The 16,898-nt window shown below is 42.1% G+C and overlaps 1 protein-coding gene across 1 annotated transcript; it reads left to right on the top strand.

Annotated features, from left to right (window-relative positions):
* The first annotated feature begins 14,020 nt into the window (after nucleotides 1-14,020).
* LOC310712406 (putative G-protein coupled receptor 33) lies at nucleotides 14,021-16,883 on the top strand. Its single transcript, XM_083515437.1, has 2 exons — nucleotides 14,021-14,319; nucleotides 14,937-16,883. Exon 2 carries the CDS (start codon nucleotides 14,943-14,945, stop codon nucleotides 16,029-16,031), a length of 1,089 nt encoding a protein of 362 aa, XP_083371563.1. The 5' UTR covers nucleotides 14,021-14,319; nucleotides 14,937-14,942; the 3' UTR covers nucleotides 16,032-16,883.
* The last annotated feature ends 15 nt before the right edge of the window (nucleotides 16,884-16,898 follow it).

Below are 16,898 nucleotides of genomic sequence, written 5' to 3'. Positions count from 1 at the left end.
AAAAACTGGAAAAAAGAAACTGTGCCAACAAAAAAGGAATGGCAAGATAAACTGTTAGAGTATATTGAACTGGCTAGATTAACAGAGGCAGTTACAGATAGGTAGCCGTGTTGGTCTGCCATAGTCAAAACAAAAAAATTCCTTCCAGTAGCACCTTAAAGACCAACTAAGTTAGTTCTTGGTATGAGCTTTCATGTGCATGCACACTTCTTCAGATACACAGAGGCAGTTAGTGATCACACTAGACAAGAGTTTCAAAAAGCATGGGGAAAATGCAGAGAATACTTCACAAAACAGTGCCCTAAAATACATACCTGGACTTGTTTTGATTAATGTCTTCAGGAGGCTTTGTGGATATTTAAGCTATAATTAGAACAATCTTAATTCATAAAGAAAACAGTTTATAAGAAGTAAACAAGGAGGCCAGATACAGGATAAAGGAAGTCTTTTATTTGGTTGTTTGTATTGTTGTATGTTATGCTCATTGTATGTTATGTTCATGTTTAATGAGGGCGGATTTGTGTATTGGGTGGGGGGGTTGTGTTATGTTGTAAATAAAATTCCAATAAAAATTCAAATTCAAAAATGAAATTTGTGGGTGCCCATCCCCTTCATGGGGAATTTTGTGGGTGCTGGGGCACACAGGGCCCCAGGCAGTTGTCACCTATGCTTCTTGTTACCAGTGCCATTGCGTTCCCAGTCCTTGCCTTCTCTCTTCATGTAGCATTACCGCTCTGTGATCTTCAGATGAAAGGCGATATACAATTTTAAATAATAAGAATAAGAATAAGAATACTACCAACTAACTCCCCATTGTCCCTGAACAAGGTTCCTTTAACACATGCATGTCAGCCAGGAATCTAACAGATGCATCTTTTCCAGCATGGAGATGCAGTATTTGTGAAAGATGCACTTGATCAATATCTCTTTGTCATTCATATGCTAAAGGAATAGATCCACTATTAGGAGGAAAGGTGGCCTTCATCCTAAAGCTCAGTAGTTGTGTCCGCCCTGTCGAACGTGTTGAATGGTTACTTTAAATGTAAAGGTTCATCATTGTTCCACTCCATGTGTATGTCTTTAAGGGGCCAGAGCAAGGGCCAGAGCAAGATAACGAGACCCAGCTTTACAGCTGTGTAACATAGCAGGTGCTGCTGAGTTGTATTTGATTAAGGTGTGTCAGCATCTGGGTGTAGTATATAAGGAGCAGCACCTAGCTCTCCCATTACCCTGGGGGATGGGTTGGTGGTTGGGTCATGTTTGTTTGTTAATATATTTAGTGTTAATGGAGTTTTTGTTTTTCTTATTAAAACCTTCTTTAAGTTATTTTTGAGTCCTTTCTTTTTAATGCATGATCTCCCCAGCAAGCTCTCTGCAGCGTTACCATACTGCAAAAAGCCAACATCTTTGGTTATGGGCCCAGCTGCTGAGTGGATGACTGCATATTTTTGGACTCTGAGAAAGGTTTGAAAACTCCTTCTCCTGTTAGTGTAGTTTTTGTGGGTCTGGAAGAGTTCCAGAATGGTTGACCGGGTTCCTGAAACTGAGAAGGCTCTGGTCTTCCCACAGCTAACAGATGAGAACTATAGTTTATGGTCTTTTCGGGTGGAGGCGCTTTTGACCTCTAGAGAAGTATGGACCTATGTAACTGATGACCCTCCTGACCCTGTAACTAATGCTTGGTCGAAAGGAGATGCAAAAGCCAGGGCGATAATTAATTTGGCAGTCAGCGACCAGCAAGTAGTCTATATAAGGAATAAGAAAACTGCCAAAGAAATGTGGGACAGTCTTGCAGCAGTGCATGTTAGAAAAGAGTCAGCGTCTGCATTGACGTTTTTCAAGCAGTTGTACCAGACGAAGTTGCAGCCTGGTGGTGATTTGGCAGCACACTTGAGACGTCTGGAGGCAATACGCAGCGAATCAATTCAAAGGGACATGGAGATACCTGATATTCAGTATATTTTTATCATCCTTTGTTCCCTTAATGAGGACTTTGATGGTATAGCTAGCCAGATATCTGCTGTTCCACCAGCACAATTAACTGTGGAAGGGGTAACGGCAAGATTAATGGGCGAGTTGGATAGAAGGGAGGCTTGTGCCATAAGCACTCCTGTTTCCAGAAAGAATGAGGAACGCCATATGCAAACCTGTGGTGATACAACTGCATTTAAAGCTGCAAAGCGTTGTTGGTTCTGCAATAAGCAAGGACATTTTGCAAGGGACTGCAGATCCAAAAGAAAGCAAAGTACTCCCAAGCCTGTTTCTGTTCGTCAATCACGGTCGTCAGCCCAGCAGCCGGCATCGTATAGTAGAGACAGAAACGAGCCGCGAGCTTTTCACGCTCGGACTAAAGATTGTAAAAGAATTAAAGATGCCAAGTGGAAGTCTTTTGTTGTCGACTCAGGAGCATCGCAGCACGTCTGCAATGATCGAAGCTTGTTTATTTCTTTCGAAGAGGAAATTGGTAATGTACATTTAGCCAATTCACAAGTCTTGCAGTCGCTTGGCAGGGGTACTGTTAAACTTGACTCTTTAAACATTACTATAGCAAACTGCATTTACTGCCCGTCAGTGGACAATTTATTATCAGTAAGGTGCTTTGCTCATCAAGGGATAACTGTGCGTTTCTTAAAGTCTATGTGTGAGTTTTTCGAGGGGAACAAACGTCTATTGTATGCCCGGGAATCTGATGGTTTATATAAACTGTATTTTCGCACCTACTCCCAATCGCCTATAAATTGCAGAGCAGCACAGTTAAGCCAGGGGTTGAGGAATGTAAGGCCACATTCTGGGTGTGTCCACATGGCGCACAGAATTCTGGGACACCTGAATTTTGCTGATGTAATTAAGACAAAGAATATTGTCGATGGCCTCAACTTAAAACCATGCAAATTCTTTATGCAGTCTCTATCCTGTTGCAAGAATAAGATTAAGGTTGCACGCAAGGGTAGGTGCTCAGATAGGAAAGTGACTGAGCCATTTGAGCGTGTACATTGTGATTTAGTTGGGCCACTCCCACCATCATTAGGAGGTTCTAAGTACTGGCTTACTCTCATAGACCAGTATAGTAGATATTGTTGGACTTATGCAATAGCTGAGAAGTCCCAAGCATTTGAGAAGTACAAGGTTTTTTGCAACTGGGTAAAAACGCACTTTAACAAACCAATTAAGAACCTGTTTTCTGACCGGGGCGGGGAATTTGTTTCTGAGGATTTTGAGAATTTCCTGGAAGCGCAGGGGACTACTCATGAGTTATCTTGCCCCCGAAGTCCCTGGCAAAATGGGCTTGTTGAAGTTGTGCAGCGTGACCTGCAGGCAGGGGTTAAAACTTATCTGCACGATGCTAATCTGCCCAAAGACTTTTGGGCTGAAGCGCTCCATGCTTTTTGTTATGTTAGAAATCGCAGTTATCATTCTGGTTTAGATGTCACCCCCTATGAGAAGCTGTTTAAAAAACGCCCTAATCTGAAATACCTACGCATTTGGGGTTCAGATGTAATTATGCATTATCCCGCTAAGCAGAAATTGGGTGAGCGTAGTGTTCAGGGAAAATTAATGGGCTACCAGCAGGGGGCGTACAGAATTTACATACCAGCAACTGGCAAATTTCATATTACCAGAAGCATGATACAAACTGTAAATTGGAATGGGGTTGCTGTTTTCCAAGATACTGATGGTATAAATGATACTGAGGAAGAAGAGGAAGCAGCAGCAGCAGCAGCAGGAAATGGTGCTTCTGAATTAATGGAAAAAGACAAAAAGCCTGTTGAATCTGATAATTTGTTGGATTTAAAGTCACAGGCACCCGAGGGGAGGTTAGATCCTCTTGAGTTTTCTGACCGTGAGCTTAGCCTACAGGCACCTCTTCAGTCTGACAATGATGATTTTCAACCAGAAACTAGTAGTTCACTTAGTCCCATTAAGTCTGAGGAGTCTGACTCTCCTTCCGGACTGAGACGTTCAGATAGAAAGAGGCAGAAGCCACAACGTTTTGCAGATGAACATTTTAATACTGTGTATGCCAATAAGGTGGTTTTTGAGCCAAAAAGCTACGGTGATGTTCAGAATTTACCTATGCACCAAGCTGTAAATTAGTATAAAGCTATGAACTCTGAGATAGCTTCTTTAAAAGAGCATAACACTTGGTCTCTTGTACCACAAACCCCAGATATGAGACTTATTGATTCAAAATGGGTTTATAGAGTTAAAATGAATGACAAAAATGACGTTGTAAGGTACAAGGCTAGATTAGTTGCTAGGGGCTTTCAACAAATTCCAGGCGAAGATTATGATTTGTGCTATTCACCAAGTGTAAAATATGAAACAGTTAAGCTTTTGTTAAAAGATGCATCAATTTGTGGAAAAGCCCACTACACAATGTTTCTCTGCTCTTAAGAGAGTGGTAATGTACCTTAAACATACCAAACATTATAGGTTGCAGTTTACAAGAAGCACTTCCAAAGGTTACACATGAAAAACATGTACAAAGTATGCTTTATGTTTTTGTTCCACAATGATGAACCGCAGGGGAAATGTTGAATGGTTACTTTAAATGTAAAGGTTCATCATTGTTCCACTCCATGTGTATGTCTTTAAGGGGCCAGAGCAAGGGCCAGAGCAAGATAACGAGACCCAGCTTTACAGCTGTGTAACATAGCAGGTGCTGCTGAGTTGTATTTGATTAAGGTGTGTCAGCATCTGGGTGTAGTATATAAGGAGCAGCACCTAGCTCTCCCATTACCCTGGGGGATGGGTTGGTGGTTGGGTCATGTTTGTTTGTTAATATATTTAGTGTTAATGGAGTTTTTGTTTTTCTTATTAAAACCTTCTTTAAGTTATTTTTGAGTCCTTTCTTTTTAATGCATGATCTCCCCAGCAAGCTCTCTGCAGCGTTACCATACTGCAAAAAGCCAACAGAACGCCCTTCCATCAAATGTCAAGGAAATAAACACCTTTCTGACTTTTAGAAGACATCTGAAGGTAGCCCTGTTTAGGGAAGTTTTTAATGTTTGATGTCTTACTGTGTTTTAATTTGTTGGAAGCCACCCAAAGCAGCTGGGCCAACACAGTCAGCTGGGCAGCATGTGAATAATAAACTTGTTGTTGTTGTTGTTGTTGTTGTTGTTGTTGTTAAATCTAGGTGTACTTACCATATAAACAGGACAATGAGTCCCTCTGTCTTTTTGGCTTCTTCTCATAGATTGGTATTTCACAGGACATCGCTAGAATATATTAATATAAGTAGAAAAGATATAAGCATAACTTACAGGAAATGACATCTGTTAAACATGCCACAATCAAGACAAGAGCTCATGTGGCTTCAGTGACAGTTGCACAGATGGAAAATATTACAGGACTTGCCTGTCTATATACTGCATGCAACATTCTGTATTCTATGGAGTCTATTACCCCAGCTGTTTTTTTACACTGGTCATATATGATCATATAAATATATCTGATATGATCCTGCTGCTGCCAGCCTTTGGTGATGACAGTGTAATGATGGGAAAATTTCAGGTTCCCACTTTCCCAATCTTACAATTAGTTATCCACTTTTCAACATCAGATTGTGGGTTGTTGTTGTTACTCTGAATGCACTTTTGTAGAAATGAAAAATCACGGGAGACGAGAGAGGCAGGTGTAGCTAGGCGTCTGTCTGGGCGGACCCTGAGAGCCTCTTTTATTGAATATTACAAGCATTGCCAAAGTGTGCCTGTGGCTGATTGGTTGATACATACACACAGAAACTTGTGATTGGTTAACATAAGTACTAAGGCGGGAATTACATGTGAAAGGTGGGGATTACATGTGATCATTTATCATTGATGAAGAGAAGGCTGAGAATCGGAGCTAGAACTAACAGGCATGAAGCCTCCTAATTGAATTGTAACTAGGGATTAATTGGCACAAACAATATAACAATCGGGTTCTATAGTTATGATCAGCTAGGCATGGAGAGCAAGTACAGTTTGTTTTCCATGAGCTTGGGATGTCTGTTACTTAATGATTGATCATAGCATGTAACAATGTAATCAGGTTCTGTAGTCAGCTAGGCGTGAAGAGCAGGTTCGCACAGTGTGTGCAAAAAGCAGGGAAAAACCTAGAGCAAGACTTCTCAGAAAGCAAGAGAAAAAGAGGAGCAAAACTTCCCCAAAATGGAGCAGTTTTATGCAGAAAGAGACTAACAGTTATGTGCAGAAAGAAGACTTCCCTTTATCTCCCCCTTTCTTTTCTTGTTTGCGAGGCATTCTGGGTAAATAGGGCAAAAATATTTCAGGATTAGTGGTGTGCCAACAAATGCCCAAAATAAGTTCGCCAGGGTCGATGGGACAAAAATATTTCGGGATACGTGGTTTGCCAACGCATGCCCAAAATAAGTCCGTCCAGGATCGATGGGACAAGAATACTTCAGGATACGTGGTTTGCCAACGCATGCCCAAAATAAGCCCGTCCACATCTCACCTTAGGTTTACTGTTGGTGTTGCCATTTCACAAGGTAGGCGGCGAGAAGTTTATTAGGTGGTTGAGGGGGAGAGAGAAGCCGGGAGAAAAGACTTATGAGGCCAGGAACGCATTGAAGGAAGCAACATAACAAAATTAAGATGCATATAATGACAAGGGCATATTGAAAGAGAGTACGAAGCCAAGTAAGATTATGTAGCCAAGCAGTAAGCCACTGGGTGAAAGAACCCCAAAGGCCAGGAAAACCAACGTCCTGTTTAATGTGATGTGTAAGATTTTGCAAATGAGAGATCTGCTTTTGGATGGCTTTGGAATTATCAGTAATATTAAAACAGCACATGTTGTCCACTTGTTCACAGCCATAATGATGAAGCATCAGCAAATAATCTATAGCGCAATTTTGTAAAAGTCCATTATGTAGTCCACTCTGTTCTTTATTCAAAAGGTGAAGAGCTTCTGAAGTAAAATTCAGGGCTTTTTCTGCAGAATAAGCTGAAGAATTAATGTTCATACGATTCCGTACAGCCAATCCAGGAACTCCTAAGAGAGAAACAACTAAAGAGATATATTCAGACCTACTGAAAAAGGAGACAAAAGCATCACAATCGTTAGTCAATTTCACAGAGCAGCGATATCAAGAGCAGGATAAATGGTGTTTCTTGGGTAAAATGATGGACAAACGGCTTAAACAGCAAGGTGTGCCATGGCTGATGTTTGCTGGAATGTAATTAAACGTATAGCCAGGACACAACCAGAAGAGTTCCAGTTGAGGGGAAGTGCAAGCTTGCTCATTAAATTGAATGGTAGCTTGTAATTGTTGGAATAAATCTCTTCCCCACAGGTTAAGGTGGATTTTCAGCACACAGGGCTGGATGTATGCAATGGTTTCAGAACTATCAGGCAGAGAAACAGGCAGCCACTGTACACTTTTGGAAGAATTTTGGGGGCCACCCACACCCCAGACTGCAGAAGCAGACTCAAGGGGCCACGTGGGGTCCCAGCAATCACTGGAAATTACAGAAATGTCTGCGCCTGTGTCAATCAAGCCTTCCAGAACTTTTCCATTGATTTTATACTTACGAAGAAGTTTCTGATGACCAATCCGCTGGATAACAGCTAAAAGCTGTGGAGGGAAAAAAGAAAGCTCGTGCAAATTAATATCCATAATGGAAGCAGTAGGATGAGAAGGGAGCACCACCAAATGCGCCCAAGACTCACCCTTTTTTAATTGCATGGGCATATGGCTCCAAAACTGAACCATTATTGTGCCTACATAGTCAGGATCCAGAACTCCTGGAATAACCTGGATTCCTTCTTTGGCCGCAGAAAATTTGGGTAAAATTAAGCCTGCGACTTTAGGAGGTAATTGGGTGGTCATAAGCACAATTTCACCAGGTAAAACAGTGTCTTTGGTTTTTTGATTAATTAAGTCGATGGTAAAATCAGAGCGTGTATGCTTTGAGATGGTTTTAATAGTGGAGACTAACGGCGGGGGGGGGGGGCCTCCCTATTTGTCCTGGCCCGGGAGTGGGGCCCCTAAGGAGTTTCCCGAACTCCTGCACTGATTTGCCCAATGATAGCCTTTACCGCACTTTGGGCATTTCTTGGAAGGTTTAGCCTTATTGGCATCACCATTCCTGTGCGCCCCACCGCCAGGTGCTCTGCATTCTTTCGCAAAATGACCTGGGCGATTGCAGTTGAAGCAGTTGCTATTCCATCCAGCATTCCTGTCACATAAGTGGATTTGAGACCAGAATCAACAATGGCCCTTCTCAATTCTCGCATTACAGAGTAAGGAAGGGTTTCATACAGCACCTGTTGTTGCGCTGTGCCTGGATTTACATAAGAAATGGGGAAAGCAGATGGGGTTGAGCTGGAGACAGGGAAAGCTGATGGGGTTGAGCTGGAGACAGGGGAAGCTGATGGGGTTGAGCTGGAGACAGGGGAAGCTGATGGGGTTGAGCTGGAGACAGGGAAAGCTGATGGCATTTCACCAGCCCACTCAGATTCTTCCTCTAAGGAAAGGAGACCTTTTTGCCTGGCTTGAGAAAGTGCAACACGAACAGCTCCTGTGAAACAGGCAGGAGCTGAGGCAGGCAAGGGAGGGGTGGAAGGAGGGAGGGAAGAAAGTGGGGGGGAAGGAAGAGGGGGGGAAGTGGGTGTGGGCTGAGACACAGCTTCTGAAGAAGCAGGTGCAGGCAAAGGAAACACAGGAGGGAGGGAAGGGGGGATGGGGGTGGGCTGAGGCATAGCTCCTGTATGAGCAGATGCAGGAGGGGGGGAAGGGGGAATGGGTGTGGGCTGAGGCATAGCTCCTGTATGAGCAGACGCAAGAGGGGGGGAAGGGGGGTGGATGAGGTGGAAGCAGGCAAAGGAGGGAGGGATTGGCAGGATTGTGTAGGAGGCAAAAGCTTGGGGTAAGGAGGGGGATTGTCTGCAATAGTTAGAAGTGCAGGAGCCGTGGGAGACGCCTGAGAGGCCAGGGGCCCTAAGTTTGCCACGGCAACTGCGCATTTCTGCCAAGTTAGCAGACAATGAATAGGAGCCCTGGGCTCTGCAAAAAGAGTCTTTCCAATCTTTTGCCAAGCCTCTACCCCCAAGGAGCCCGCCTCAGGGTACCAGGGACATTGAAATGCAATCTCACATAGCAGACGTTCAATTTCCTTTAAAGAAACATGAGCACCTGCACCTCTCTGTCTGACTAAATGAAGCAGTTCAGTAGCATGCACTTTCTGGGACTTTGTAAGCTCCCCCCCCCATACTCACGGTGTAGCCGGCTAAGACTTCTCCAGTCGAGTGAAGTATGAGGCTGGCTGACTGCTCGGCTGCGCAAGGGATCTGGCACGTCGTGGGTCACCAGATGTAGAAATGAAAAATCACGGGAGACGAGAGAGGCAGGTGTAGCTAGGCGTCTGTCTGGGCGGACCCTGAGAGCCTCTTTTATTGAATATTACAAGCATTGCCAAAGTGTGCCTGTGGCTGATTGGTTGATACATACACACAGAAACTTGTGATTGGTTAACATAAGTACTAAGGCGGGAATTACATGTGAAAGGTGGGGATTACATGTGATCATTTATCATTGATGGAGAGAAGGCTGAGAATCGGAGCTAGAACTAACAGGCATGAAGCCTCCTAATTGAATTGTAACTAGGGATTAATTGGCACAAACAATATAACAATTGGGTTCTATAGTTATGATCAGCTAGGCATGGAGAGCAAGTACAGTTTGTTTTCCATGAGCTTGGGATGTCTGTTACTTAATGATTGATCATAGCATGTAACAATGTAATCAGGTTCTGTAGTCAGCTAGGCGTGAAGAGCAGGTTCGCACAGTGTGTGCAAAAAGCAGGGAAAAACCTAGAGCAAGACTTCTCAGAAAGCAAGAGAAAAAGAGGAGCAAAACTTCCCCAAAATGGAGCAGTTTTATGCAGAAAGAGACTAACAGTTATGTGCAGAAAGAAGACTTCCCTTTACACTTTACTCTGAATGCCTCCTAATGCACACATTTGTGTGCAATTTTGCCTGTTATTCATATTTTTGCCAAGCGATGCTCCCTAATATAATACATTTTGTATGTTATTTTCACTAATATATTAAACGTTATGCACATTCTACCCTGTTATATGTGGTTTTTGGACACATGGCTTGGTCAGAGGAATGCATTGTAAAATTGTGAGACATGTGAATTTTGCAGGATAGGTTCACATATTGTTTCAGAAAGTGAGAATTAGGTAAATTTGCCTTTAAATGCAGACTGGATTGTATTTCTCTCCCATCTCCACTCCACTCTCTTCCTGCATTCATATCATTCGAAACTAAATAATTCAATATTTTAAGTTCTGAATGGTCTATGTTTGTTTGTGTGTAACATTTGATGGCTCCTACTAGTGTGGGGACTACTTTGACATCTTCTAAGTTATGGAAGGAATTATTGGGTTGAATTATTATCTTAACTGTTGCTGATAAATGCTTAATGGATTTAGGTAAGGTAGAAGTTCAGAAACTTAGAAAGGTATAGAACAAGGAATGATAAAGTATTATACAACCAGTTCTACTTAGCTGACCGCAGCTTCTGGAAACTTGTGACCAGGGGCTTATGAACAGGACTCATAAGCACTTACCTGAGAGCAAGAACTGTTGAATTCAGCAGTACTTCCAAGCATAGGAGCCAACTCCTAGGGGCTGTGGGGACTTCAGTCCCCCAATGAAATATTTGAGGGGGCTGCCCCTCCCAGCTGTACTTTGGAGAGAACACTATTGTGCTCAGCGAGACCTACAACTGATGAGACGGGCATTCTAGGGTTTCGCTATGAGAAGAGAATAGTGAAAGTGAAAATGACAGGAAAAGGCTAGAACTTAAACTTAGGGGAAAGAGAAGTGAGGAGGAAGGAGGTTGATACGGCCACCCTATCCCAAAGGCTCAGAGGCAGACAGAGGCTTCAGCAGAGAGCCAGGCATCTTTGCAGTCTCAGATGTGGTTCTGTTGGGTAACTATATTTTAAGCCTTTAAAACCTTTCTATATTCTGAAAAAGTATCTTCTTTCATCACTTTTGTTGGCATTCTTGATGGTGAGGGAACAGTCCACTTGTTCCAAGTCCCCTGAAAAATGGACGTGATCATGAGCAAAGGGTGATATCCCTTCCTTCCCATGGTTATTGGCCACTTGAAGATTGAAGGAAGTGCAGCTGCCTTTGGTATATCCAGTGCTTTTTTTCTGGGGGAACGCAGGGGTGCGCATACCCCTAAACATTTTGTGAATCTTTGTACTTTTGCCCATTTACTGTATTTATTTTCCCCAATTTGATATATAAAATGGTGGTTTTCTTGAGTCAAAGGGCATTATATGAAGTATAGGAGAGGAGTAAAAAATCAGTAGTGACCAAAACACCATGGTGGCTGTCACCGATGGAATCTATGATGGTTCATAGGAAAAATGTGAACAGCGATTGGTTAACATACAAGGATTTAGTAGAGGAAATAAGTAGTGATCCGAAAATAAAGGACCTAAGAGAACTGAAACAGAAGGGAATAACCTGGTAGGAGTATTATCAACTAAAAGTCACCATTGAAAAGGATAAAAGAACTAAAGGATTTGACAAAAACAATCCTATCTGGAGAAGGATATATTATATAATAATCAAAATACACTTTCAGAAATGTACAAACTATTTTTGAATTGGCAAAGAAAGGAGGAGGATATCAAAGAAATTACAGTAAAATGGGAGAGGGACCTGGGACATACATTCAAACCCAATATTTGGAATGAATTATGGACTAAAAATATAAAATTCATGGCTTGCTTCCTTATAAGGGAAAATCTTATGAAAATGTACTATAGATGGTACTTGACCCCTGTAAAACTAGCAAAAATAAATCATATAATAACAAGTGCTGGAGATGTAAGGAACAGATAGGAACATACTACCATATGTGGTGGTCCTGTCTAGAGATACAAAGATTTTGGAATATGATTTATGAAGAGATAAAGAGATTGATAAAAACTACATTTTGCAAGAAACCGGAAGAATTTTTACTAGGAATGGTTTCAGATAACATTCCCCAAAATAAAACCAGGTTATTTATGTATGCGACATCAGCAGCAAGGGTTATAGTGGCAAAACACTGGAAAGATGAATGGGTAGTCAAATTGTGCAAGTACTTGGAGCTTGCGAAGCTGACAGATGCAATAAAAGATAAACCTAAAAAGATGTGGAAAGAAGAATGGGAATGTCTAAATAATTATCTAGGGGATAAAGGTTCATCAAGAAAGACCTGGTTATGTTTAGAATGATACCACATAGGGAAATGTTCCCTGATACCAAGATGAGGGATTCTATGGAATGCAGATAGAGAGATTGATAAGAATAATGATCTGTTGTGATCTTGACAGACATGTACAATAGATGAGTCTTCTTGTGTTTTGGCTCATCTTCCTCTTTTTTCCTTTTTTTACTCCCCCCCTTTTCCCCCTCCCCCCTCCTCCTTCTTTCCTTTTTTTCCTTTCCCATAATGGCTTATGTTCTATGCCATGTACTTTGATATTTTTTGTAGTTTTTTTAGCTTTTTTCATCATTATTATTACAGTGGTGCCCCGCAAGACGAATGCCTGGCAAGACGGAAAACTCGCTAGACGAAAGGGTTTTCCTATTTTTGAGCTGCTTCGCAAGATGAATTTCCCTATGGGCTTGCTTCGCAAGACGAAAAACGAAAACGTCTTGCAAGTTTGTTTCCTTTTTCTTAACACCGTTAATACAGTTGCGACTTGACTTCGAGGAGCAACTCATAGAACGCGGTGTGGTAGCCTTTTTTTGAGGTTTTTGGTGATTTTTGAAGCTTTTCCAAAACTTCTTTTAAACTTTTAAAACTTTTTTTGGGGGGGTTGGATTTTGGGTTGGGGTGTTTGGAATTCAAGGACTTGGTGTTGGGGAGGGGTTTGCAAGAATCTGGAAGCTTGTGTGGTTTTTTTCTGCATTTTTATGATTTTCTGTGACCATTGGGCCATGTTGTTGTTGTTTTTTTTAAAAAAAGTTTTTCTGTCATGTTTAGAAACTTAATTTATTGTTCCTTCAATTTTTGAAATGCTCTTTACAGTATGTGTGACTTTAAAGAGCACTTAATAAACTCTTGTTGTACCAAATTTGGCTTTGTTTGGACTTTTTTTGACCATAGGAACGCATTAATTGAATTTCAATGCATTCCTATGGGATTTCGTGCTTTGCAAGATGAAAAATTCGCTAGATGAAAAACTCGTGGAACGAATTAATTTCGTCTTGCGAGGCACCACTGTATCAAGGAATTTTCTTTTGTAATTTTGGTTGTCTATATTTATCTGTATTTGTTTAAAGCAAAATAAAAGTATTTTTAAAAAAAGAAAACAAAAGAATTATGTTTTCTTTGGGACTAGGATGATATATAGACAAAGGCCTAAAGTATCATGTTCATTTGGCTCTCATTTGGTTTCTCCTGGCTTTCCTGGTTCCTTTCATAATAATCATGGGCTGCTCTTATCAGGTGGGTCAGAAAATGAAGAGGAAAAGTTGGTGAGGGCTGGGAAACCTATCAGATTCCTTGTCACTTCTGTGGCATCACTCTTGATCTCCTGGTTTCTGTACCACCTCTTTATAGCCAGAAACTGGCAGAGAAGCTAGGAAGGTGTTGGAAAAGCTGCTTCATGGGACTCTGATGCAAGAGAAGTGATGCGGTGCATTTGCTGCCTGATACTTCATTCTTTGCTTTCCTTCATTATCCCCTGCTTGTATATTTCCAAATATAGTCAATGTCACAAAGGCATGATAATGAGAGTTCAACGTAGGGTGAGATATTATCTGGACCTAAAACCATCCCACTTTTTTTCTTCAAAATTTTGAAATAGAAACCACCCCACATCCTTTTTAAAAATTGAAGTGAAACCACCCACTTCATTTGCCCACTGGAGCAGTGAATGCAAATGATATTTCAGCTACAGGGACTTGAGGCTGCAATTCTTCAGAAAGCCGAAAGCAAGCAAACAAAGCCAAAAACTAAAGCAACAACAAAACAAAAAATGGTAGTAAACCTTGTTGCAGACAGTGAAATTTACTTCTGAGTAAACATGGTGAGGGTGTTACTCTAAAACAGGCAGCGTTGCCAACGGAACTCGCTAACAATATATAATTCATGGGCACTCTGTTCCCAAAAACTGAGAAGAAGGAAATGGGTTATACAGCGAACCCACTTGCAGAAATAATTTGTGTGACTCACAAGTCTTTCAGTTCTCATAAATATGCTATGACCTTAGAGGACTTCTTCAGTTCTGAATGCTGAAATGAACAGTGGAACGCGTTGAGGACAACTATTCTAGACAAGCAGATCAAGTGAGTGGACATGCTCTGAAGACTGGGTGGCAGGGTGGGTGGGGAAGAGAAGGAAAGTTTAAAATCTTTAAAATTGGTTGTCTTTGTAGTTATGGAAGATGAAGTCTTCAGATGGAAAAGGGTGGTGTTGGAACACAAGGGATTGGCAACACAAGGCTCTCCAGATGTTGGTGATCTATAGTTCCCATAATCTCTGTTCATTGGTTTTGCTGGCTGAGACTGATGGATGGAAGCTAGAGTTGAGCAACATCTGGAAGTCCACAGGACCTTCATGAGGACTTGGGTCAGAGTTGTAAACTGAATGAGATTCAGCAATCTTAGTTTCCAGCTGTTAATGGGAAATGGGTTTGAGCAGGGAAGCTATGAATTAGTTCTGAACTCCAAACCTGATATCTGTCCTAGTGAAACCATATGAATGTATGTGGTTGCTGATGTTGTTTCTTTGAAGCTTAGAGTGCTAAGTTGCTTAGTTTTGAAATTTGCTTACTCAGAGTGCATAAGCCTGACTGGATAGACACATTTTCCCATTTCCTGTGTTCTGATCTCTCCCCCAACCTCCCCGTGTTCCCTCTAACTTTCACCTGCCTCCATCTCAAATCTCTTCCTTCTTCTTCCAGGGCACTATGGAGAAAAATAACACAACTATCAGCTTGCAGAATTCCAGCAACACACAGTTGGATGTAAGTCACCTTCCAGCAGACACAAATCTGGTTGTTGCCATCCTTATCTTCACATCCTTCTTGGTAGGGATAACTGTGAATGGCCTCTTCCTCTGGGTGCTGGGGATGAAGATGAAGAGAACTGTGAATACGATGTGGTTCCTCCACCTGATCCTCACCTACTTAGTCTCCAGCTCACTCATGCCTTTCTTTGCTGGCTTTGTCCTCCTCAATTTTGACTGGATCTTTGGCCCAATCATGTGCAAGATCTTACTCTTCTCCTTCTCTCTGGGGATGTTCACTACGGTCTTTCTACTCACCACCGTCAGCCTGGACCGCTACCTCTTCACCTGCTATCCTGTCTGGTCCCAGCGTAACCGCAGAATACCTTTGGCACGGAAGGTAATTGCAGGAGTCTGGCTTGCTTCCCTAGCTCTGAGCACCCCAAACCTGGCTTTTCTGGAGACTCAAGAAGAGGAGGGGAAGATGAAGTGCAGCTATTATTTTATTTTCTCCCCAAATCAAGATGATTTCCACGTTCATCTGGCTTTCTTCTTGGTTCGTTTTCTGCTGGCCTTCCTGCTTCCATTCATCATCATCATGACATGCTACTGTCGGATTGGTTTTGAAATGAAGAAAAAAAGTTTACCAAGGACAGGGAAGATTTCCAAAGTCCTGGTGGCTGCCATAGCATCATTCTTCATTGGGTGGTTCCCCTACCATCTCTACCATGCTTCACAGCTGTTTAAGGAAGTACCCAAAGCAACAACACAGGTTCTATGGGATACTGCAGCCACCGGAGTTTGTTTCAATATCTGTTTCACCCCGATTCTCTACCTGTTTGTTGGGGAGAAATTCCAGGAGGTCTTCAAGACATCAATTTTTACGGCGTTTAGTAAAGCTTTTGTGGACGATCCCACCAGTCTAGAGGACAATAGCCACACTGGCAAGAGGGCTGACCAGAACCATTCAGAGAGCTCAATGGGAAAAACATCTGTTTTGCAGGCAGAGAGTCCCACGTTCAAACCCCAGCATCACCAGGTAAATCTGTGAGAGACCAGTGTTAGAAATCTTGGTGGTCCACTGCCAGACCATGCACTGGACTTCATGGACTAACTTTCCATAGGGCAGCTTCCTATAGAGAAAGACTGTAGCTTGATTGTATATCACAAATGTTGCATGCAAAAGTTCCAAAGCTTCAGTCCCTAGCCTCTCCAGCTTGCGCTGTGAGATACCATACTTTTGTCTGGATCCTTAAAGAGCCATTGCCCAGCAATGTAGACTCTGACTAACGGTCCAGCAGTAAGGCAGCTTCTTATATATGGGGAAAGTACCCAAAACCTGAAAGTGATTTAGGGGAGCAATCTAACATATCCCTGAAGCATCTGCTTTGGACCACATGTAGAGAGGAAGGTGGTTTCTTCAGAATGGGGTGAGGGGCTGTGTCAAATGACCTTTGGTGGGTCCACTCCCCTAGTGGGCTCATGAGGCAGAGACCGTGCTCCCCACTTCATCAGGTGGTTTTTACGGATGACCAAATCTTTGCATCTTGATTTATTGCAGAGGTCTTTTATCTTTTAAAGATAACAGTCCAGTAAGTTTTTTTCAGGTAAAAGGGATAACTTCTTTTTCAAACAGGGGTGGAGAAACTTTCTGGCCTTTTTGGGGCCAGCTCCTTATCTGACCCCATACCTGCAAGCTAACTTTGATAGGCGGGAGAGGCAACCCACCTGCCAATCATTTTATTTTATTTATTAAATTTCTATACTGCCCTTCATCCAAGGATCACAGGGCGGCTAACAGTATAAAAACACAAATATGCCTATCAGCAACAAACAAAACAATACTCGAACCAATGGCTTCAAGTTACAAGAAAGGAGATTCCGACTAAAGATTAGAAAGAACTTTTATTTGGTTGTT

The sequence above is a fragment of the Podarcis liolepis genome (genome assembly GCF_965112155.1).
Source record: "Podarcis liolepis genome assembly, chromosome: 7".
Lineage (NCBI taxonomy): Eukaryota > Metazoa > Chordata > Lepidosauria > Squamata > Lacertidae > Podarcis > Podarcis liolepis.
This window is presented reverse-complemented; position numbering and strand designations above follow the sequence as displayed.